General features: G+C 47.2%; 1 protein-coding gene across 3 annotated transcripts in view; it reads left to right on the top strand.

Moving 5' to 3' along the window:
- MYRF (myelin regulatory factor) overlaps positions 1-24,042 on the top strand; it is a 176,155-nt gene that overhangs the window by 125,143 nt on the left and 26,970 nt on the right. For 2 of the 3 annotated variants that reach the window (XM_060263182.1, XM_060263179.1), the window contains 7 exons: positions 643-838; positions 2,988-3,064; positions 4,450-4,560; positions 6,150-6,240; positions 7,131-7,196; positions 17,039-17,239; positions 22,347-22,455. In XM_060263182.1, the coding sequence (XP_060119165.1) occupies positions 643-838; positions 2,988-3,064; positions 4,450-4,560; positions 6,150-6,240; positions 7,131-7,196; positions 17,039-17,239; positions 22,347-22,455 (851 nt within the window). The remainder of the gene's footprint in view (positions 1-642; positions 839-2,987; positions 3,065-4,449; positions 4,561-6,149; positions 6,241-7,130; positions 7,197-17,038; positions 17,240-22,346; positions 22,456-24,042) is intronic. The other variant, XM_060263181.1, reaches the window with a different exon arrangement.

The following is a 24,042-nucleotide window of genomic DNA, read 5'->3' as shown; positions in this document are numbered from 1 at the left end:
GCACTGCATTCTAAAAAAAAAATTGGAGATTCAAGGCTGTTCTGGTGATTTCATATGGGGCATTTTGTTCCTCTTCTGGAACAAGTACTTCCATTTGATACATTGTTGAATGCTAGGAAAAGCTATTTATTTACTTCATTTATACCAAAAGAAGCTTACATTGTTCTCTTCTCCTCCATGTTATCTTCACAACATCCCTGTGAGATAGATTAGGCTGAGTGTATGTAACTGCTTGCACCTTTATGTTTTTACCTTAAGCTAGGAGTAAAGGCATCAAAGAACAGAAATGCTTTCCTGGTGTTACATAGGGTGCTTGAACCCAAAAGCAGTGCTTCCAGAATAAGGCATCTGAGACTGAGGGGGGTGGGGGAAGAACAGTAGTTCTCAGAGTGCTTGCTGGAAATGTTTCTTTCATATCTCCAACCTGCCAGTTCTGTGAGGGGGCAAAATACACTGTTCTGTTTATAGTTTTCATAAGACTGTTCACTGATGGTGGAAGAAGAAGCCTGTGCAGTTCTTGATTCTGGCAGGGGCGTGTCCATAAGCAGTGGCACTGGATTCATATCATGAATTAGGTTTCTGACTCATCTCTCCTTTTGCCTGATACTTTCTTTCTTGTCTTAATCCTTCTTTGGTGCACAGGCCAATGCCCACCTACCGGGTGGATGCAGATAAAGGGTTTAACTTCTCGGTGGGTGATGATGCTTTCGTGTGCCAAAAGAAGAATCACTTCCAGGTCACAGTCTACATCGGCATGATTGGTGATGCCAAGTATGTCAAAACTCCAGAGGGCTTGAAACCCCTTGAGTGCTTCTACCTGAAACTACATGGTGTGAAGGCAAGTTTAAAGCAGGGCACTTGTGGTAATCAAAGAGGCTGATGGCAGGCTGGTGGGAGGCTCCATGGATGCCAATGGCTGTATCTGCTGATATTGCCATGTAAACATCAGCGTAAACCTATTGAGTTTATGGGGAACAACTGGGGAGTGTGGACATCTGTGTAAGCAAGTGGTTTCAATGTTGTGAATCAGACTGAATAGAACAGTTTATGTTTTATATATAGGTGACTGCTGGCACATCCCTAAGCAGAATTACACTCTTTTGAGCCCACTGGATTTCGATTGATTTAGAGGAGTGTAACACTCTCTGTCTGGACTGAGCTTCAGTTTTTTGGCACTTAGCCACATTAGCTTTTCTCATACATATGCTTCTTTTTGGGAAACAAAAAAGAAACCTTTAGACTACTGTCCAGATGCACCCTGGAAAATCTGGACCTGGCATTGCAAGCCATAGTGAAATGGCTCAGGCAGAGCTGACTGAAATTGAATCCAATGAAGACGAAGGTTCTGTGCCTGAGCCGCTGCAGTCTGGGTAGAGCGATTCCCCTGTCAACCTTTGATGGGGCGCCTTTAGTGCCAGCTTCTAGGGTCAAGAGACTAGGGGTGCTCCTGGAGCCTTCACTGGCTATGGAGGCCCAGGTAGCAGCCACTGCCAAATCTGCATTTTATCATCTTAGGAGGGTAAGCCAGTTGATTCCATACCTGGAGCGTGGCAACTTGGCAACAGTGATCCATGTGACAGTCATCTCAAGAACAGACTACTGTAACGTCCTCTACACGGGGCTGCCCTTAACGCAAATCTGGAAGCTGCAACTAGTGCAAAATGCAGCAGTCAGGTTGTTAATGCAGCTACCATTATGGGAGCACCTTTTTTTTATTTTTTTATTTATTTATTTGGGATTTATATCCCTCCCTTCCCACGAATGGCTCAGGGCGGCTTCCAACAATAAAATTTAAACAATTTCAAGTATAAACAGTTAAATATTTAAACAGTTAAAAACATTAAAAACAGAGTAATTAGCTGGAATCGCTGCACTTGGTTGCCTGTGGCGTTCTGGATTTGCTTCAAGGTGCTGGTTATGACCTTTAAAGCCCTATATGGCCTGGGACCTGTCTACCTTTGGGACCGCCTTTCCGCATATGAGCCTCAGAGACCACCACGATCAAGTTCACGAAATCTTCTCATGCTCCCTGGGCCAAAAGAAGCTCGGCTGTCCCTGCTCTGTGGAACGCAGTTTCTGAAAACATCAGAGCGCTGTGGGACTTGCCACAATTTCACAGGGCCTGCAAAACAGAATCGTTTTAACTGGCATTTAATATCTAACGGGGAGGCAACCACCATCCCACAGCATTGATATCTGAACTCATCCCAGCATAAATGTGGAGCACCAAATAACATCTAACAACATCATTATATGGTAGTGCTAAATAAAAACCAATAATGATGCCATCCTGGATTTTTGGGATTGTAATCTGAAATTGTAGGAAATGGAGTGCAATGATTTTATTGTGATTTTATTATTAATACTATGTTGTTTTAACTGTTGTTAGCCACCCTGAGCCCATCAGGGCAGGCTGGGATACAAATATAAATAAATAAATACTGGGAGAGTTATGGTGGATCACTTGACATTTAAAAGACTCCAGTCATTGTGGGGAGGCCATGCTTTCCAGTACTGGAGGAGGGGGGCAGTTAAATGTTTTCCTTTGTACTTCCTCAGCGGAAATTACTCTCTGCCCCGTCCCCACTTACTGGCATGTTACTAGGCACAATGGAAAAAAAAAAACAGGTACCCCCCCCCTCTCTCTTTTTGGTACCTAGTGGCTAATAGCAGCTTCAAGGGATGTGTGATTCCATGGGAGGAATAGTGTGTGAGGGTTTAAATTGTCAATGCTATCACACTTCCGATCCAGTCCTCTTCAATGTTTTTAAAATAGTTGCAATATCTTCCTCATAATGAGACTTTGGGCGGTGTGTAAAACTCCTGCTTCCCAGACTCATCTCCTCCCAGGTATACAGTTGAAGAAGAGAGAAGGGTGTGTGCTTTGTGCCAGTCACCAAGGGATCTACAGTGCTGCTTAGGATTAGGTCTTGAGGAGGTAGTTCCGACAGTGCTTGTTAAATGAGCTCAGATCTTTTTTTGAACAGCTGGAGGCCTTGAACCAGTCCATCAACATAGAACAGTCACAATCTGACCGCAGCAAGCGGCCCTTTAATCCTGTCATGTGAGTATTGCTTATTCTTCATTGTAAAGGAGAAAATATCAAGGGTTAATATGGGAAAGGTAGAGGATCCCTTCCAAAGACTACCTATGGGGGAAAATGCAGAATATTTGTAGTAACTCTCACCTGCAGACTTCTCTGCTTCTCCCCCTTTTCTAATGTGCTCCTTTGTGTGTGATCCAGTAGAAGGTAGGTACAAGCAAAGGCAATTTGGACATGACAGCTCCTGTACATCAGCCTGAAGGTGTGATCACTACACATGTGCATCACGTTTGGAGAGGACAGTTCTGTGTGTACAGACTATGGGCCTTTTCACGCTTACCGATGGAAACCGAAAGGGAGTCGGTATTGTGCCGCCTTGCAGTAATTTGAGACAGGGATGGGAGTTTTCAGACACATGGTTTTTTTCCCGGTAGGGTTCCGTGATTGAAGTAAGCCATTTCACACTGTTCTGCTTTTGTCTCGCTTCCACCAGCCCCAGCCGTTTTCGCCTGCCGGCGCGTGATCTCCGGCTTATTTTTTTTTTTGAACCTCGGGCAAAGATCGCTATAGCGCTATAGCGTCGTATCACAACAGCACCACCATAGAGATGGCTAGGCTCCATTGAGATAAGTTACCAAGTTTCAGCGGCGGCGGCAATCTCTGGCATCTTAATGGAACCCAGGCATCCCTATGGTGATGCTGTAGTGATACATCGTTATAGCGCTATAGTGATCTTAGCCTGACATTCCAAAAAAAAAAAAGGCTGGAGATCGTGCACCGGCGGGCGAAAAAGGGCGCGAAAACTGCTCCCGGGTTAGATACTGGACATTTCACACAGCGCCCCATACCAATTTCAACCCGGAAGGAGGGGTTGAAAACTGGAAGAAGCTGCTCTTTGTTAGTAACGACTCAGGCATGCCTCACTACCGGGACAGCTGTGGGACTGTGTGAAAAGGTGACAGTATTCCGGTAGCAGCCAGTTACTGAGTCGGGTCTGTCTGAAATGCCAGCAGAAACCCGTTACTGTTCAGTAACTGACCAGCTTCCATACCGGAATACATAGGCTGTGTGAAAAAGTTCTATGTTCCTTCCCTGCAGAAACCTTACCTTCCTGTACTAACAGATGGCATCAGAAATGATTGCACATTAAGTGTATTGCCTGGGGATATCACAGCTGAAGCCTCTCTCTGTCTTTGTGAAATTGGGACTAAGTCCTATTGATTTCACTGGGCCCTTAGAAATGCATAGCATTCTCTGAGATATCTTTTCTGGAGTGCTGATTCTCTGTCCATCATGGAGCACTCAGGGTCCCTGGATTTTATCCATCTTGATTACTTTCATAATGACAGTCTCTGTTTGACAGATTCAGATCTTCATTTCCTTCTATCCCCCCCTCCCCTTTTCAGGGTCAATTTGCCTCCAGAGCAGGTTACAAAGGTCACCGTAGGGCGACTGCATTTCAGTGAGACCACAGCCAATAACATGCGGAAGAAGGGAAAACCCAATCCTGATCAGAGGTAAGGATCAATGAGATTGTCACGCTCTCCTCAACCTGTGACATGAACTTATACTTGCTTGTGACTGTTAAATGTTAACTTTTTTGCACTGAAGCAGAAATCTGCATGTTCTTTGGTAGTGCTGTTACTAGACTGAAGTTTCTCTGTCTTCCCCAGGGGCATTTAACCCCTCCTTTCCTCAGTGCTTTGATGCAGATTCATCATTTTAGCATTTTAAAAACCTGGAAAATCTTAATCACAGGATCCTAGATGTACCTTAGATGCGGCTTCCACTGTGTTCTTATAAACTACTGTTTCTTAGCCACCAAATCTCCGCTTTATCATTAAAACAAAGACCATAAATGTACAATATAATGTTTTAAGTTTAATATTTCAAACTTAGTCTTATAACACAGAAAGGAAATTTAAAAGTACACTGGTTTATAGAGATTTTGTGTTGAATTCCTCAACATTTTAGTTATGTGTCCAAGTATGATTCCACGATGCTTTAAAAATTTCAGTCCCTTTATAAAAAAGTTTGAGAAACCTTAATATAGAAGACTCACAGTGCCATTTTAAGTAGAGTTAGATCCTTCTAAGTCCCCTGACTGTGAAGTTGCTGCTTAATTATCACCTCTTGGATGCTCTCTCAGCCCAAGTCATCACTTCGGCTCTAGGGTCTCTGGGTTTCCAGCAGGAGCAGCCCCTGACCCTGAGGGCCAAAAGAACGCTTTCTGTACATATGAACATGTGAAGCTGCCTTCTACTGAATCAGACCCTTGGTCCATCAAAGTCAGTATTGTCTTCTCAGACTGGCAGCGGCTCTCCAGGGTCTCAAGCTGAGGTTTTTCACACCTATTTGCCTGGACCCTTTTTTGGAGATGCCGGGGATTGAACCTGGGACCTTCTGCTTACTAAGCAGATTCTCTACCACTGAGCCACCGTCCCTCCCCAAGCTGGTCCAGTTTGAAAATCTGACAAAGATGGTGATATAACTAAAGAGTAAATGAGAGGTGTGGATATAAGTTGCCCATTTTAGTTGTGCTTTGCAGTTCTACTGCATATTAGGATTTTTAAAATAAGTTGATTTTAATGGTTGTTTTTAGAATCATTAAAACATTTTGAGTTGGTGCTTTGGCACTTCTAAAATGAAATTTGGTCCTCAACAGGATCATCAAAGTAACTGAGACATTTTTATTTTATTAATTTTCTTCATTCATAACGCACTTTTCTTCCTAATGGCTACCCAGAGCTGCTTCCATCATTCTCCTGTCCTCCATTTTATCCTCACAACAACCCTGTGGAGTAGGTTAGGCACAGTCATCCCACAAACTTCCATGGCAGTGTGGGCATTTGAACCTGGGTCTCCCAAACCCTAGTTCGATATTCAAACCACTACTGGCTCTCTGTATTTAGCATGCACTCCGTACTTTCCATCACCACATAGACTGTTTTGATTATATGTATGTTACATTACGCCTTGTTTCAAATTGTTTTTGCTTACTAGGAAGTTTATTTTTCAAAATACGGTGTGTTTATTGTTGTGTTCAGAGAATCCTGTGGAATACTTGCGTCATCTTGGTCTCACTCCTGTTTTGTGGCATTTTCAGATACTTTATGTTGGTGGTCGCCTTGCAAGCTCATGCCCAAAACCAGAACTACACTCTGGCTGCTCACATCTCTGAGCGCATCATTGTTCGAGTAAGTACCTCTCTTCATCTTTCACTGTTTTCCTGACCTTGAGGATGTACTGCATTTCTCTTGGCTGAATTGGGGGTTCATTTACTCCTTCTCACTGTTACGAAACTGCCCTTATTCCTCAGCACTTCCTGCTGTCCTTTTTATCCTTCCTACCTTACTCTCAGAGTCCATTCTTCCTGCCCAGCTTTCTGGATCCCTATCCATTCATCTATACAGATAAAGCTGAATTTTACAAACATTGACCAGAAAGTTTATATTCTTGAAAGTTTACTGGTTTCCACCACAAAGATATTTTCCTGGGGAGGGGGGGGGGCATGCTGAGAGCTATGGAATGCACCCCAGCGCATACACCTTTGCTGCACAGAAATAGGGTTGCCAGCATGAATGGTGTGGCATGGCAGTGACATCGTCCTCTGTCCAGATGCTCTTGTTTAGAAGCAAATCAGCAGGAAGCTGTTCCCCACCAACATGAGTCATAGAGCAAGTTGCTTGGGTCAGATCCCCATCAGCACCATGCTGATGTCAAACCACAGGATTGCACTTGTGCAGACACACCTTATGGTTCTTGGGAAGGGAAGACAGGACTTATGACAACCCTATGACTGACTGAGGTAGTACTTCTCAAATGTGTATTGCTATGAATTCTAACACATCAATTCTGAAACTGGCTAAAATTGATCCAGCTAGTACAGTTTCATAGCAAGCAACTAAACTGATCAGTTTCTTGGACTTTGGATGACATAACTTTTAGGAACAGTGTGTGAAGAGACCGTTTGTGATTCCTGCATTGGCAGAGATTCTTAGCAAATAGGGAGGATACTAGGCTGTGACATTGTGGTTGGCTGTCTGAGCCCTGCTGCCTTTTTAAGTGCTGTGTCCGTTTCCTCTAGCAACGGGCCGGTTCGGGGTTAAAACACAAACAGAGGGCAGACGGGGACCCCGGAGTCTGCAGACAAGTAAGTAGCATGCTGAACTATGCAGTCTCCGGGGTGGAGGTGGGAGGCTGTATTGCAAAGCCAATGGGAATGGTGGATAGGATGGAGAAGACTCTGAGCAAGCTTAGGTGGTCAGTGAGCCTAAAGATGTGTCTGCACTAGCTCAAATTCATGGTTTGGTTGCATATCAGATACACAGCTGATGTGCATAATCCATAGTGAAGATGGTGTAAACACCAGAGAGACCATGGAATGAATCTGCACTGTGTCATCAGCAGTGCCACACAGATGTTCCATGATGCTTTGCTGTTTCTGCTGTTGTTATTGCTTGTAATATTTATGTAAGTTCATGTACAAAGTTTCGTTAACAAAACAGACACATCCCTGCCTCAACAAGCTCAGTGTCTACAGATAGACAGTGGGAATTCAACATAGAATGAGGGTGGACACAAGAAGCTACAGAACCCAAGGGCGAATGTGACATATAGTTCATTTATATGAAAATAAAGTTACATTAGCAGGGGTCTCCAAACTTTTGAGTCTGTGGACACCTTTCAAATTCTGACACAGTGTGGTGGGTGCAGCCCTAAGAGGCAAAGCCTCACAAAATGGCTGCCATATCTGAACTTCATTCACATGCTGAAGATCCTGGTGCTGTGGTGGCAGCTACTGCCGAAGCAATACTTTTAAACAGTTGCACAGCCAATCAAATCTCCAATGACTAATCAAAAGTATTGCTAGGCAAAAGCCCCACTGGCCCCACCAACTTTCTAAAACACTTGGTGGATGCCAGGAAAGATGTTGGTGTGTGCCATGGTCCCTATGGGCCCTGCATTGGGGACCCTGCACTAAAAATTTTAAGAAACTGGTGGGTTTCTTTCTTTCTTTATCAGATTTATATCCCGCCCTCCCCCTTTAAAAAAGGATATTGAAAGAAAGACCCTATAGAAAGATATGAGACTGACAACAGCATAGGATGCTTTCTTTGTATTTCTCCCATGGGATCCAGGGAACTGGGCAAAGGAAGCTCTGGCTCTTTCCTTCCTTCCCCAGGGGAATGGTGGGGAGGAGCCTCAGCCAATGGAGAAAATAGAGGTTTTGCTCTGTAGCTCCTGAGCAATTGAGCAAGCCTTGCAAAGCAAGCTGTTATGCAGAAGGAAGCAGATGACAGCCAGTTGCTCGGGGGCCTGATAGGAGCCCTCTGGGGGCCTGATTCGGCCCCCAAACTGCATGTTTGACACCCCTGCTTTAGAGAGTTCAAAGCATTTCAAGTGTTGTAAGCCTTACAACAGCCCTGTAAGGTAGGAAATCTGATTGCCTCCATATTGAGAAGAGGAAGGGCTGTGAAGGCTGCTTGCCTAAGTGCACTTACAGAGTCCTAAGCCCATTGGCTTCAGTGCACTTAAAAGGCACTGTCAGTGAGTTCATGCGAGAGATGACCATGATCTGCAGAAACAGTCTGTTAGCAGCTAGGCTGTCTCAGCTCTCAGCTTGTTGGTGATAGCATGTAAGTGGTTCAGAGTTCCAGGCATTAGGAACCACAGGGGAGAATGGGTGAGGTTATTTAAGAGAGCAGGAGACTCTGAGGCAGAGTTCATGGGGCAACCAGTGCCAGCACCAATGGGACTAGACTTGGTAGCATTTCCACCTGGGACCAAGTGGAGAGGAAGCTTTATATTTTGGACACAGAGAATGGCCAGTTCTCTTTTATTTTTCTCCCCATCTGTGCAGTCCTGACAATTTGTGTATGTTATCTGAAAGATAGCAGAGTCACCTGCAGATGGCAGCATCCTTACTCTTTCATGTATTCTCACTCAGGTGAGCCCCACAGTATAGAACTGGGAACCTGGTTGTAGCCATGAAAAAGTATTTCTAGAACAACTTGTGATACAAACATTGCCCACATTGCCTTATTGCAGTTCACTGATCATGTGTTCTGGCCTATTACTACCACTTTCTAAACATTCTGTGACCATCTCACCTCATTCAGCTGCCCTCTGTTCATGGCTATATTGCCATGAATTCTGAGCAGGCTTGCAGCTGTTTTTAAGAATTAATTTAACCCTGGGCTTACCTTTGAAACCCATTTTTTCCTGTCAGGGCTCAGTTCTGAAATAGTAATAAATGAAGAATGTGTGAGGAAAAAATGGGGGACCGCTCAGGTAAAATAAATTTGAAAGGAGATGACTCTCACATTAGATGTGTTTGGAAATTAACTGAGTCACTAGATACAGAATGGTGTCTTTTGGACTGAGCCATTGCAAAAATACTTTTTCTTTACTGCTGAGGAATTACAATCCTTTCCCACATGTCTGAGATTAGAGTCCAGGGGCTGCGTGATGAAAGTGTGTGACTTCAAGGACATCTTGAGCTCAGGAACATCTCTCTTTAGAAGCAAACTTCCAATGTGCATAATCCACAATGAAGATGCTGTAAACACCAGAGAGACCATTCCATGGTCTGGTGTTTGTTTCTTCATTTCCCTCCTGCCAATCTTGAATTATCCATTATGTTTAATTGCTTCTCCCTGCACAATACACATAATGTTTGCTTAGAGGTCTTTTAAGGGGTTTGTTTTGTAATTGGGGTTTTTTAGTTCCCTGAGGGAATTTTCCTCACTGAAAGAGGAAAAGACTTCTTGTAGACATAAGATTTCTGTTTTGAGCTACAAAGGAATGCATCTTCTTCGTGGTCTCTGTGCATTCACACATATGGGTAATCCGCAGGATTGGCCCCGACCTCGGAGAGTTCAAAGCAATCTTGATCGTAGATCTGGCGCGCCTCCCGCTTGTCCTGGGAGGAGTCAGCTACTGCGCATGCCTGGAGAAGGGGGAGGTGCTTAGCCACTCAGTTTCTTCCTTACCGCCGACCGGATCGCACCTTCCTCGTTGATCTCCAACTTCTTCATTGCAATCTCTACAACTACCTTCTCTTCAACCTCAACTCTTCATCTTCTACTTCTACCTGGTATCGTATAAAAAAAAAAAAAAAAAAAAAGGCCTTTTCTTACTATCTCTTCGGGACTTTTCCCCTCCCCCCCCCCCCCTCCCCGGGCGGATGGAAGGAAGGGACAAGATAATCTTTAAACGCTGCACCAGCTGCTCATCCAAAATCCCCTCATCCGACGGTCACTCTCTGTGCTTGTTCTGCCTTGGAGAGGCCCACCGTCCAGACTCCTGCGTGCACTGCAGCCAATTTGGCAAACAGGCCCGCAAGAACCGCGCCGCGAGACTCAGGAGCCACCTCATGGAAACCACACTCCGACCGGCCATGCCGCATGGCGGACAAAAACAACCCGCGCCATCTTCCCCACACCTCGTGGGAGAGACGCAGTCGGCAGCTTCCGTGGCACAGAGTCCCAGTAAGCCTAAGACCGGCAAGCACTCCAAGAAGTCGGACGACCCCAAGAAGCGCCGCCGTTCCGATTCCGCCCACTCGGACCCGACGGGTAGCGTGAGCTCCAAGAAGCACAAGACCCGACCTCTCGACTCGGTCTCGAACCCGACCACCAAGCCGAAGACCCCGAACCCGAGCGCCACTGCCTCCGGATCGCTGCCGAAGACTCCGACATCGAAGTCGACAGCAACACCATCAATCACTCCATTGGAAATCATCCGCATTTCATCCAAGTCACCGTCCATTCCGAATTCCCCACCAGACCAACTGCTGGATACGCACTCTACCGCATCCGTTGGGATCCTCGACCCATCTAAATTCATAGATCTCTCGCACCCTGTAGACGCCCACGCGCTCACCAGAGAACCCTCGACCCCGAGAGTCCTCCCGACCAGACCGCGGTCTCGCAGTCGCAGACGCACCAGATCCCGCAGTCGCCGGCACACCAGGTCGCGCAGTCGCCGTCACACCAGGTCTCGCAGCCGCCGCCGCACCAGGTCCCGCAGTCGCCGCCGCACCAGCTCCCGCAGCCGCCGTCGCTCCCGCAGCCACCGCAGGGGGAGACACTACTACTACTCTCCATCGAGATCCAGGTCTCCATCCCCACGGAACCGAAGACGGCACCGACGATCACCATCCTACGATCGACATTACCACAGCTACCAAGAGTCTCCTCGCGACCGAGATCGCTCACACAGACTCCATTCCGCATCGGTCGAACCGCTTCACCATGACGACCTTACGAATCTCGGCGCCGAACCGAAACTCCCGCCGCCACTCGAGTCCTTACACACGGCTCCCAAGACAACGCCCCAGCCCGACCTGCACCAGGGAACCGACGACGGATCCGAGGAGGAACTCTCCGACTCCGACCACTCTTCGGGTTCGGACCTACAATCCCCAGAATCCGACATAGCCAAGCCAGCAGACCTATCGCCGTCCGAGGGCCCGAAATCCTACCTCGACCTCGTGGCAAACATGGCAAGTTCGCTGAACCTGAAGCTCAATACGGACGCCCCCAGAGTCTCGGACGTCGTATTCGATCTGGTGCATGCGGATCTTCCATCCAGCTCATCTCTTCCCATGCTCCCCGTCCTCCTAGAAACACTCAGAGAAGCATGGGACAAACCGGCATCAGTACCGCCGACATCCAAGAAGGTCGAAGCCCTCTACAAGATACATGCACCTGAATCCAAGTTCCTATTCACTCACCCGGCTCCGAACTCGATCATCGTGCATTCGTCTTCGAAATCGAAGCAGACTAGGCACCCGGTACCACCAGAACGAGAGGGCAAGAAACTCGACACGATCGGGAGAAAGATCTACGCCCTCACTACAGCCACAACCAAAATCCTCAACTACATGGCATGCTTTTCCGCATACACCCACAACCTGACCACTTCCCTCGGCGCACTGGTACCATCCCTACCCGAGGCGTCCCAGAAGTCAGCCGCCACTACCCTGCAAGAGATCGCCAGAGTGAGCAAACAGCAAATCAACACTGCACGGCACGCTGCACAGTGTTCTTCCAAAACCTTGGCCTCAGCCATAGCACTCCGTAGACACGCGTGGCTCAGATCCTCCTCCCTCCAACCAGACATCAAATACAAGGTGGAAGACCTGCCCTTTGATGGCCTCGGCCTGTTCAGCTCATCTACAGATGACATCCTCACGTCAGTAGACGATGGCAGGAAGAGGGCGAAACGTCTGGGAGTTTCCCAACCTCTGACACAATCCAACCGACAAAGGAACTGGAGGTCCAGCCAATACAAAGGGGCCAGATCCCCACGACAACAGGATTCATGGAAGCGCAAACCACCACAGTCCAAGCCTTCCTTTCAGCACAGACGCCAAACAACCAAGAAACCTCCAACCACATCCAAACCATCTCTCTGACCTCCCTGCCCCGAGCCGTCCAGTCCCCCTTCATCAGCCAAACCCATCAACACGACTACAACCGTTCTACACTGCCTGGAGGACCATAACATCAGACGCCTGGGTCCTCACCATCATTCAAAGAGGCTACCTGATAGAGTTTACATCCACTCCAAGGCACCACCGATTCCTCACCACACCCCCGTCCGCACCCCTGCAGACAGAAATTGCGTCTCTGCTGGACAAGGGCGCGATAGAACCAGTCCCACCCCAATACCATCGCACCGGCTTCTACTCCCGGTACTTCCTGGTACCAAAAAGGGACGGAGGACTCCGACCCATCCTCGACCTCCGCAAACTCAACCTACACATAATCTACAAGAAATTCCGTATGGTCACGCTTCAGGCAATCCTTCCGCTCATCCCAGAACGAGCATGGATGGCGTCCATAGACCTCCAGGATGCCTACTTCCACATAACAATCAATCATCATCACAGAAGATTCCTAAGGTTCGCCGTAGGGAGGCAGCACTTCCAGTTCTGCTCCCTCCCCTTCGGCCTCTCCACAGCACCAAGGGTCTTCACCAAGTGCATGGCAGTAGTAGCAGCCACATTACACCAGCAACAGATATCAATCTTCCCGTACATAGACGACTGGCTGATCGTCGCCCATTCCAGGGAGCAACTACAACTGGACGTCTCGACCACCCTCTCCACCCTGGCCACCCTAGGCCTCCGAGTCAACCTCTCAAAATCCAAACTAATCCCTACCCAGAGGATTCAGTTCATAGGGGCGGACATCTCCACGCTCTCGCAAACGGCTTCCCTACCTCAGGACAGAGCACTCGCCATACTGTCAATGGCCAACACTATCATCGCCCAGCGCTCCCAAACAGCGCTCACCTTCCAAAGAATGCTAGGCCTCATGGCAGCAACCACAGCAGTTCTGCGGTTTGCGAAGCTGCACATGCGCCCCCTTCAAATGTGGTTCGTAAGGACTTTTCGCCCCCACACACAACATCAATCCACACTACTCACCCTCCCACCGCACATTGTGCCATCCCTCAAATGGTGGACCAAGCAACATCACCTCTTCAAGGGCATGCCATTCAAACAGACACCGCCCTCGGTGATCGTAACCACAGATGCATCCAAGTGGGGATGGGGAGCCCACTTAGAGGACCTCACGGTGCAGGGCCAATGGACAGACTACGAACGCTCTCTCCACATAAATTGCCTGGAGCTCATCGCAGTGCACAAGGCCCTGCGGTCTTTCCTCCCGTCGCTAAAGAACCAGCACGTCCAGGTCACCTCCGACAACATCGCCACAGTCTTTTACATCAACAGGCAGGGCGGCACCGCCTCCGTCAGACTCTGCAGGAGAGCCCTCGCACTGTGGCATTGGAGCATAAGCCAGGGCATCTTCCTCACGGCCGTGCACCTACCAGGGACCGACAACACCCAGGCAGACGCCCTGAGTCGCCACTCGACCAACAACCACGAGTGGTCCATCAACAGTCGATACATCCGACAGATCTTCAACGTCTTCGGACAACCGAAGATAGATGTATTTGCTTCACCATCAAATGCCCAATGCACCCGCTTCTACATGAGAGGTCCCCCATCCCACCTCTCCAGGGGGGATGCCTTCCTACAAACTTGGAACGGAACACTGCACTACCTCTTTCCCCCCATCCCACTTATCACCAGAGTTCTACAGAAGATTCAGGTAGACCACACAAACTGCATCCTCATAACTCCATGGTGGCCGCGCCAACCCTGGTTTACGACCGTGCTGCTCCTGTCCAACAATACCTTCGTCCAGCTCCCTCAAACACGGGATCTCCTCTCCCAACAGGACGGCAGGGTCCTTCACCACAACCCGGCGTCACTCAAGCTAACAGCCTGGAGAATCAATTTCTAGATTTCCCCCCAGAGGTCCGTCACGTCCTAGTGAATTCCAGAAAACCATCTACTAGGAAATCCTATCTACTTAAGTGGAAACGCTTCTCACACTATGCCTCACAACACAACTTCGACCCCAACTATGCCACCATACCTCAGGTACTAACTTACACCTTAACGCTCTCTAGAGCGGGTCTGTCGTATTCCTCCCTGAAGGTACATCTGGCAGCCATCTCTGCTTTCCACCCCCGCATCGATGGCACAACGGTTTTTTCTCACCATGCGACTAGAGCCTTCCTCAAGGGCATCATTCGCCTTCACCCACCAATCAAACAAGTTCTACCCACCTGGAGCCTATCTCTAGTCCTGAGCCAACTCATGAAACCGCCCTTCGAACCCATGGCTTCCATTCCACTGCACCTGCTGTCATGGAAGACGGCATTACTTACGGCCCTCACCACAGGTAAGAGGGCCAGTGACATCTGCGCATTCAGAGCAGACCCACCGTATACGACATTTCATAACAGTACGGTGGTCCTCCGACCTGACCCGACCTTTCTTCCCAAGGTCGTCTCTCCCTTCCATCTGGGAAGACAGTCCATTATACCAGCCTTCTTCCAGCACCCCGCGGACGCGGGACAAAGGGCACTCCACAACTTGGATGCACGGAGAGCCCTAGCCTTCTACATAGATAGAACCCGCCAAATCCGTAAAGACCCCAGACTCTTTATCACTTACGCTACCCATAATCAGGGCAGCAGAATATCTACCCAGAGACTCTCCAAATGGATTGTTGCTGCCATCGAACTCTGCTACCAGCTGGCAAAACAACCAATCCCTCAACATATACGAGCCCACTCAACCAGAGCCGTGGCCACCTCGTCCGCCTTCATGAAAGGCATACCTATAGAGGACATCTGCGCCGCAGCCGTCTGGTCCTCTACATCTACCTTCGCCTCGCACTACGCCCTCGACGTTCGTGCCCGGCGAGACGCCTCCTTCGGACAAGCGGTGCTACGATCGATCTTCGACTAACCACCGTGAGTAACACTATCATTATGTTACACTCTAATCCTACATTTTCTTACAGATCCAGCACCCACCTCCGAAGAAATGGCTCGCTAATCACCCATATGTGTGAATGCACAGAGACCACGAAGAAGATGGACAGGTTTCTTACCTGTAACTGGTGATCTTCGAGTGGTCATCTGTGCAATCACACAGACCCACCCAGCCTTCCCCGCTGCTGGAAGTTAGTTAGCACAGTTATTTCCACCTACCCGGCGGCGGGAAGAAACTGAGTGGCTAAGCACCTCCCCCTTCTCCAGGCATGCGCAGTAGCTGACTCCTCCCAGGACAAGCGGGAGGCGCGCCAGATCTACGATCAAGATTGCTTTGAACTCTCCGAGGTCGGGGCCAATCCTGCGGATTACCCATATGTGTGATTGCACAGATGACCACTCGAAGATCACCAGTTACAGGTAAGAAACCTGTCCTTATCTTATTGGATCTGTAAACATGAGGTGACTCAAAGCTATGAGTCCTTGTACTTATTTGGCAAAACAGATCAAACAATAAACAACATACTTTTCCATTAAAAGTAGAGCTATGCGGCAAAGTAAGGTCTAAAGGCATGTCAGCCTAGCCCCATTCCCTCTCTCAGATGCAGGATTTTCCCTCTGTTTTTTCTTCCTTTCTGATTGAGCAGCCCCTTTATCTGTTTTCTTCTTATCTGTGTATGGCTGTCCCACCCTTTCACTTTATTTACGCTGGTTTAGCCTAGAAACTTTAGGGAAAAGACAAGATTACCCTCTTAACTTAAACATCTGAAATGGCACACAAGTGCCATTTATAATATTTTAAAAAGCCCAAATATTTTATTCAATGTAGAGGGGAAAAGGTCATGTTGAAGCAGGGGTAAATTGTCTGAGGTAAATCAATAAGAACACTGAGGTAACTTAATATTTTCAAAAACTACAATTGAGAGTTTTAAAGCTTTATACACTGTCTTAGAATCTTTGAGTTGAGAGGCTTTATTTATGTGTTTCCTAAATACTCCAGTTCACTTTCTTGAGTTTAACAGAATCTTCAGGTTTCAGAAGGTAGGGATACACTAACAAGTACCCAAATTCCTTCTCTGGACAAACCAGGGATCTCCCTTTCAACTGGGCAGGGAATCTCTTCTCTGACTAGAAGTTCTGTCGCTTTTCCTATCCCAAAAGGGGGTCTTCACTGATCCACCCACTCCTCCTTGCCAACGTTCCCAATCCTCAATCAGTATGAAACTGTTTTCAGTCAGAGCCAACCTCTCCTCAGTCAGAGCTAAACTTTCCACAGTCAGGGCAAAACTCAAACTGAGTTCTCTTCAGCAGTCAGTTCCCAAGTCTTTCTGCTCATCTGATGCTAATCAGTCAAATCCCTTTGAGCAGCCTGTCACTCAAGGCTCTCTGGAACTGTGAGGCATTAACCCTTCACAGTCCATTACATGTTTATACAGTTTATAAAGTGCAGTCCATCACAGAAGTGGGTCCATCACAGAAGTGGTCTTCTCCTAACATAGACAAAGAAATATGTGTTCTTCTCCTAACATAGACAAAGAAATATGTGTTCTCATCCATGATGAGAACCACAAACTTAGCAAAAAGCGGAATCCTTGTAATGCTCTTTTATGGACCTTTTCCCCCCAGGCCTCTAATCCAGGTCAGTTTGAGAGTGACAGCGATGTACTCTGGCAGCGTGCTCAGCTTCCTGACACTGTGTTTCATCATGGCCGAGTGGGTATCAATACAGATCGCCCAGATGAAGCGTTGGTTGTTCATGGTAATGTGAAAGTCATGGGATCCCTTATGCATCCGTCAGACATCCGAATAAAAGATGACATCCAGGAGGTAAGAGTTCATCATCCTTAGAAGTTCTTAGACGTCTCTTTGGCATTGTACAGAAATGCTTATGAGAACAGCATCCTTCCCTTCAATGTATATGCTTCTCACTATTAGGCAAACTGAGAAAACCATAGAAAAAGGCCAGCCTAGCATATGGACAGGCAGAGATTTTGCTCAGAGCAGTTCAGGAGCCCAAAAAATGTAAGAGTCCAAAATGCAGATTAAAGATTAGAACAGTTGCTGTCGGGGATGGGCACAAACTGGGAAAATGCAGTTCAGTTTGTGGTGTCCCTGCTTTGAGGACCACAGTCTCTCATGATTTTTTGGGGTCTAAATGAACCACTTTGGTTCATGAGGTTCATGATGCAGTAGAACAGCCCCCAAGCATGCTGGAGACACTAAACTCACTGAGAATCTCCAGTTGACTCTCTTCTACCTGCCTGCCATGTTTGGTGAGGATTGGACTTAGGGAGTCTGAGTTATGACCTCCCAAAGGAGTTGCCCTCAGAAAAATGCTTTCTGCAGAAGTGAGAGGTGCAGGTTCAGGAGTGTATAGAGTGGACTGAGTGCAAGCCAAAGGCATCAGACTTAGATGCTATGAATTTTGATGTCATTAAAGGCAACCCAGTGCGTATCATGTGGTCCCAGCATATCATGCATCAGACTCCCCAATCCTCCTCTACATGCCCTCCAAATTATGTGCAGATTGGATTTAGGGGGTCCAAGTTACAGCTCCCCAAAAAGGGTGCCCCCAGTAAAATGCTTTTGGGAGAAATGTCAGGCACAGGATCAAAAATGTATAGAAGCTGCACACATCAAGTACACAGGGATCCTCACCCTGCTGCGCACTCCTCTACAATCTCTCCAAGTTGGAGGCAGATTACCTTTCTGGGGTCCCAGTTACAGACCACCACCACCACCCCAAAAAACCCAAAGGTCTCCCCAGTACTCTCTCTGGAAAAAACAGCTGTATTTACAGGAGTCTATGGACTGGCTCAGGAACATGCCAGTGACATCAAACTCACAGGGAAACATCATTTGGGCAGACACCTCCCCCCCCAGCCAGAAACTGTAAGCAAGGTAAGCATCCCCCCTATACTTACAGCCCCCCCCCCCAGTCTCCAAAGGCAGGTTCTGAATGACAGAAAGGCAGGCATTCCCCATGTTTCCAACAGGGGCTCCCCAAAGAAACCCCATAACAGCTTGGCAGGCACTCTAGCCCACACCACACGGACAAAGGAAGCAGACAAGGGGCCATTGGACTCTAACTTTGTTCTACGAAGGGGAGGAGAAAGAGTTTCCTGAAAACATGTGAGCTGTGTAAACATATACTAACATTTGAAAACTACTGCAAGCTTCACAACCCATCCTGGCAGGCCACTGGAGACCAGCCGTAGCAGGGCATCACCAAGGGTCTTGGAACCTTCTTCCCTTGATCTGTTCCTGGGACTCTCCAGAGAGGCAAGAGTCGTTAGCACTGCCCAGAGACACCAGCAGTTGCTAACATTCTATGGAGAGGAGAACTCTGTCAGCAGTGATTCAGGGAAGCCCATAGTTTGGCAACATTTCTGCAACCTTTCCTAGTGACCCCCTTGTGGCAGAGTGCCAGGTATGCCACACCCATGTCCAAAGGGGTGCGAACTCCCAGCACCTAATCATCAGTGAAATGATTACTGTGGATGGTCAACCCTTCTCCCTCATGAAGGATTTGGCCTTTTGCCAGCTGCATTGGTGATGGTCAAGGCTCAGATCTCCTGAATGCAAGGCAGAACTGCACTTCATGACAGACCTCTGGAGCAGCCAGTAGGACAGTCAAGACATGGCCCAGGCTGCAGGAGGGGACAGTCCTACCACTGGGCTACAAAGTGGTTCTGCTCCATATGCAGGGAATGGATGCAGACCACGTGCTGCAAACATCACTGGTGTGTGATGGAGTGGGTGGGCAGCAACAACATCATCTATGACTACATAGTCACGGATGCCAACACCAACATGCTGGCAGAGGTGAAGCGTGTGCGCCTGAAGGACATCATCTGCCTGGTGCACACATTTCAACTGGTGGTAAAGAATACTCTGGGGCTGGGGAGCACAATTAAGGCCACCTGAGGTGATGCTCCCCTTGAGATGTGGCCCTTGCTCGAGACCTGCTGGTGCCTTCTTGCACAGCATCAAGTCTGCCCGTCTGCTGCTTGAGAGGCCGAAGAGAGGGATGAGGAACTCCACCTATGCCATGATTGCATGTTTGGTGGAGCAGAAGAGCGCCATTAAGGATGTCATCTCCTCCATGACCATTCTGCACAGGAAAGAGGAGCTCACCATTAGCTCCAGTGACTGGCTGACCCTCTTCCAAATGGTGCATGTCCTCAGGCCCTTCCAGGACACAACCAATGTTGCTGTGTGCCCATACAGACAGCCTGATTGAAGGGCTGGACTGGGCCCTGGCCTCCACACTGGAGCTTACTGTTCTCCCATGGGTCAGAGCCTTGGCAGAGAGGTTGCATGTGAGCATCACTACCAGTTTGCATCCTCTCTGCAATAAAGGGGAGTACAAGCTGGCCTGTATCTGTGACCTTCCAGGTCCACCTCAAACCCAGACCCCCAGCAGGGGAGAGGTGTTCACAGTCAGAAAAAAATGATGAATGTGCTCTGCTTTTAACAAATTCCCTGCCTCTCTGTCTAACTGCCAACAGCCAGCAGAGGAAAGGCTGTAGAGCTGAGCTTATACATAGTATTCTGATCCCAGAGAGCAGAATGGGAGCTCTGTTATTGGCAGCCAGCAGTGCCTGTTAAGCTAGGGAGGGCTCCTATTGGTGCTTCTACCACCCTCTGTTGCTTTGGAGTTTAGTAAACAGTTTGAGTGGAGACTGTCTGGAAATGTATCCATTCACAAACCGCCACAAACAGCACCAAAGCTCATGGAATGTTCATGCCAGTTGCCCTTACACAAATACGAAGCAGCCAAAATTTGTGATGAAGTTTAATTTGTGCCCATCCCTAGTTGCATCAACGTGTTTATTGTTTCAGAGATTTTAAGCCAAGCACCGCTTTAAAATTAAAACAAATAATCCTTGCCCTCAGCCTCACAGTTTAATATACAAACTGAGGGCGGGGGGTGGGGGGGTAGTACCAGAAAAGAGAGGACAAGATTATCCCCCAACAATCAACAGGGCAGCTTTTATACCAAGGGGTTTCCACACTTCCACCACCTGTCTTGTGCGAGCTTTTAATTGTGTTTCCACACGTTATCATACTCTATTCATACATATACAGTTCTGTGCAGAGTTTGTTCTTTCCACACACAAAAAAACTTCCTGTAAAAAAAAAAAAGTGTTTCATGGACAGGATGCTGTTGACATGAGCAGTTTCTTGTGTCTGAATTGCAATGGCAGGACTCCATTGAAGTAATAGTCAATGATTTTTATTATTATTATTTTTTTTTAACGACCTCAAAAGGGCCAGTCCCTTGCAGCAATTGCAGGATTAACATAACAGAAGAGAATCATGCGTACCTCAGCCTGTCTTTTAGATGGGGGAGAGGATCCTTCAGAAGTGCCTCTGCAAATACATGGAGGATCTGAAGAAGTACGCTTGCCCTTGAATAAAAATCTGTTGGTCTTAAAGGTGCCACTGGACTCAAGTTTAGTTTTGCTGCTTTAGACTAACATGGCTACTGACCTGGATGTATCTCTCGGCTTGACTTCGCGAACGAAGATTTAAGAAGGGTGCAGTAGTCCATGTCTGCTGCAGGCTCGCTAGTGGCTGACAAGACCAATGCGGGACAGGCAGATCCGGCCACAGTGGCTGCAGGGAAAAGTCTGATTTGGGGTTGGTGCTGTAGCAGTGCGATTCTTCCTCAATCTCCTTTTGTCCTCAAGACCAGCTATGCGTGCGTTCTCAAAGGAAGAGACAGCCTGGTGGATGGTGTGCCTCCATGCTTTGCGATCTGAGGCTAGGTCAGACCACTGGTGATGGTTGATGCGACAGGTGCCAAGGGATTTCTTCAAGGAGTCCTTGTACCTCTTCTTTGGTGCCCCTCTATTTCGATGGCCAGTGGAAAGTTTGCCATACAGAGCAATCTTGGGAAGGCGGTGGTTTTCCATCCTAGAAATATGCCCTGCCCGGCGCAGCTGCGTCTTCAACAATGTATAATGTATAAATATTATGTAAATATATACTTATTTGCATAAATTGAAATGCCCAAGGAGCCAAGCTAGGTAAATCCCTGAGAGTATTACCATTTGAGGCTCAAGATCTCTAATACCCATAGTCACTAACATCAGTCACCATGCAATGTGCATGACTGAGACAAAGATGAAAACATATGTGTAAGCCAGTGTGATGCAGTGATTAGAGCTTCAGACTGGGACCTGAGAGATCCAGGTTGGAATCTCCGCTCTGTCAGGGAAGTTTGCCGAGTGACCTTGGGCCAGTCACACACTCCCAACCTAACCTACCTTGCCAGGGTTGTTGTCAAGGATACAAGGGGTGAGAATGATTGAAGCTGCTTTGGGTCCCCACTGGGGAGAAAGGCAGGGTAGAAATGAGGTTAAGAAAAATAAATACATGCAGTTTTTACTAATGATATCAAGACTCCATTGTGCAAAGATGTAGTTAAGCTGAGTCTGACCTCTTGGAAAATCAGTTTCTTACTGTAACACAAGGGCTGAGCACTCAGCTGCTCTCTGGCCAGGACAGCAGTTGAGCCCAGAGTGTAGAGAATAACAATAGGGGAGGGACAGTGGCTCAGTGGTAGATCATCTGCTTGGTAAGCAGAAGGTCCCAGGTTCAATCCCCGACATCTCCAACTAAAAAGGGTCCAGGCAAATAGGTGTGAAAAACCTCAGCTTGAGACCCTGGAGAGCCACTGCCAGTCTGAGAAGACAATACTGACTTTGATGGACTGAGAGTCTGATTCAGTATAAGGCAGCTTCATATGTTCATATATGTTCAATACAGAGCTGAATGCTCTATGTAATTCCCTGCCTAGTGTACCTAAGATTGTAATCCCAAATTACTCGTTTCCTATTGCTACAGGAGTTGGGTTAGATGTTTGGGTACTATAGACTCAGTTATAAAGATTTTTCACCTATTTCTTTTTTTACGTATGGTTCAGGTAGACACCACAGAACAGCTGAAGAGGATCTCCCGCATGCGACTGGTGCACTACAATTACAAGCCAGAATTTGCTGCCACTGCAGGCCTTGAGAACACATCTGAGACAGGTACAGTCCCTGTGCTAACTGCAGGTTCCATCCTTCTGGTAGTTTTCACACTTCATTCCTAAACAGAGATAACCCCCTTCGAAGACCATTGACTTCAGGGTTTATAACTTCAGGACTTCAGGGTTTATAAGATATAACTCTGTTTAGGATTGTACAGTAAGATTTGGCAAAGATGCCATCATCGATTTTAGCTTCACCAGATCCATGAGCCCAGCCTACTTCTGCTGCCCCATTCCTGGGATCTTCATAATGCCATTTCCTGACCTTCAAAACAATAGTCAGACCTACTGAAGTATTCATACATAGTACATGCAGTCTGGAAACTACTCATATTATGAATGATATTATAGCTAGATCAGTGAAAATCTCAAGTTCTGCAAGACTTTTGAGGAATACTTTGGTCTTTCTCAAGCCTGTGTCATTAACTCCTGATAAATCATAAGCTTTAACAGTACACTTTTTGCTAACAGACTGTGCCCTTGTGCAAGTGGGCCATAAGAACATAAGAGAAGCCATGTTAGATCAGGCCAATGGCCCATCCAGTCCAACACTCTGTGTCACACAGTGGCAAAAATTTTATATATACACACACACACACACACACACACACTGTGGCTAATAGCCACTGATGGACCTCTGCTCCATATTTTTATCTAAACCCCTCTTGAAGGTGGCTATGCTTGTGGCCGCCACCACCTCCTGTGGCAGTGAATTCCACATGTTAATCACCCTTTGGGTGAAGAAGTACTTCCATTGAAACTGTGTCTCATGTATTATTGGAATACTTTTTTTATGTTAATATTCAGCGCAGCATTTTATCTTTAATTCTTGATAGTATCGTAGAGCTTCCAGATTCATATAAACTGCTTTATCTATTAACCAACCAAGATGGGAACACAACTGATGCTGTGGCAAAGTTTTTGCAGGCTGCTCTTCTTATACGCAGTAATATATTGTAATTTAAATTTGTATTAGACAGATTGACTTTTGACTTATTTTTGTACAGATTTTAGACCCTTTTAGAATGTTCTTTTGTCTTCACTAATGTTGGCATGTTTCATTTATTTGTATGCATATGTGTGTACATCTGTTTTTTCTCTCTCTTTTCTCTCTCCTTTAATGCCAATAAAGGTAACTGAACTGAACTGACATGATAATCAACCTTCACTCACAGTTGTCAAATGGTATTGCAGCGGGTACATTGGTGTTTTTCAACTACATACATGCACCTTCAATATTCAGACATGGGTGTGTCTTCTATACACTGTTGTAACACCAGTGATTGCTGCATGGATTTGCTTTGGCACCAAAGTTACTGTTGACAATGCTGCCTCTAGTACACACGTACTGCTTTTGTGGTTAGTTGCCCTACGGCCGCTAAGCTTTGGAAGCACACTTGGTTCTTCATTTGCCGCAGACACAGCTCCATGGGCCCAGAACTGGATCAGGGGAGGATGTTTTTTAGCTTTGTGAAGAAGCTGGATCTGAACAGTGCTGGCTGACTGGTCCTGTTTCAGTCATAAAGGTGTTCCCCTGCACCTTGTTGGAAGACATTTCAAAGTGGGAACATGTAAAAACAAACAAATA

The sequence above is a fragment of the Heteronotia binoei genome, chromosome 21, assembly GCF_032191835.1.
Source record: "Heteronotia binoei isolate CCM8104 ecotype False Entrance Well chromosome 21, APGP_CSIRO_Hbin_v1, whole genome shotgun sequence".
Taxonomy (NCBI): Eukaryota; Metazoa; Chordata; class Lepidosauria; order Squamata; family Gekkonidae; genus Heteronotia; species Heteronotia binoei.
Note: the sequence above shows the minus strand (reverse complement) of the source record. Positions and strands in the feature narration are given on the sequence as shown.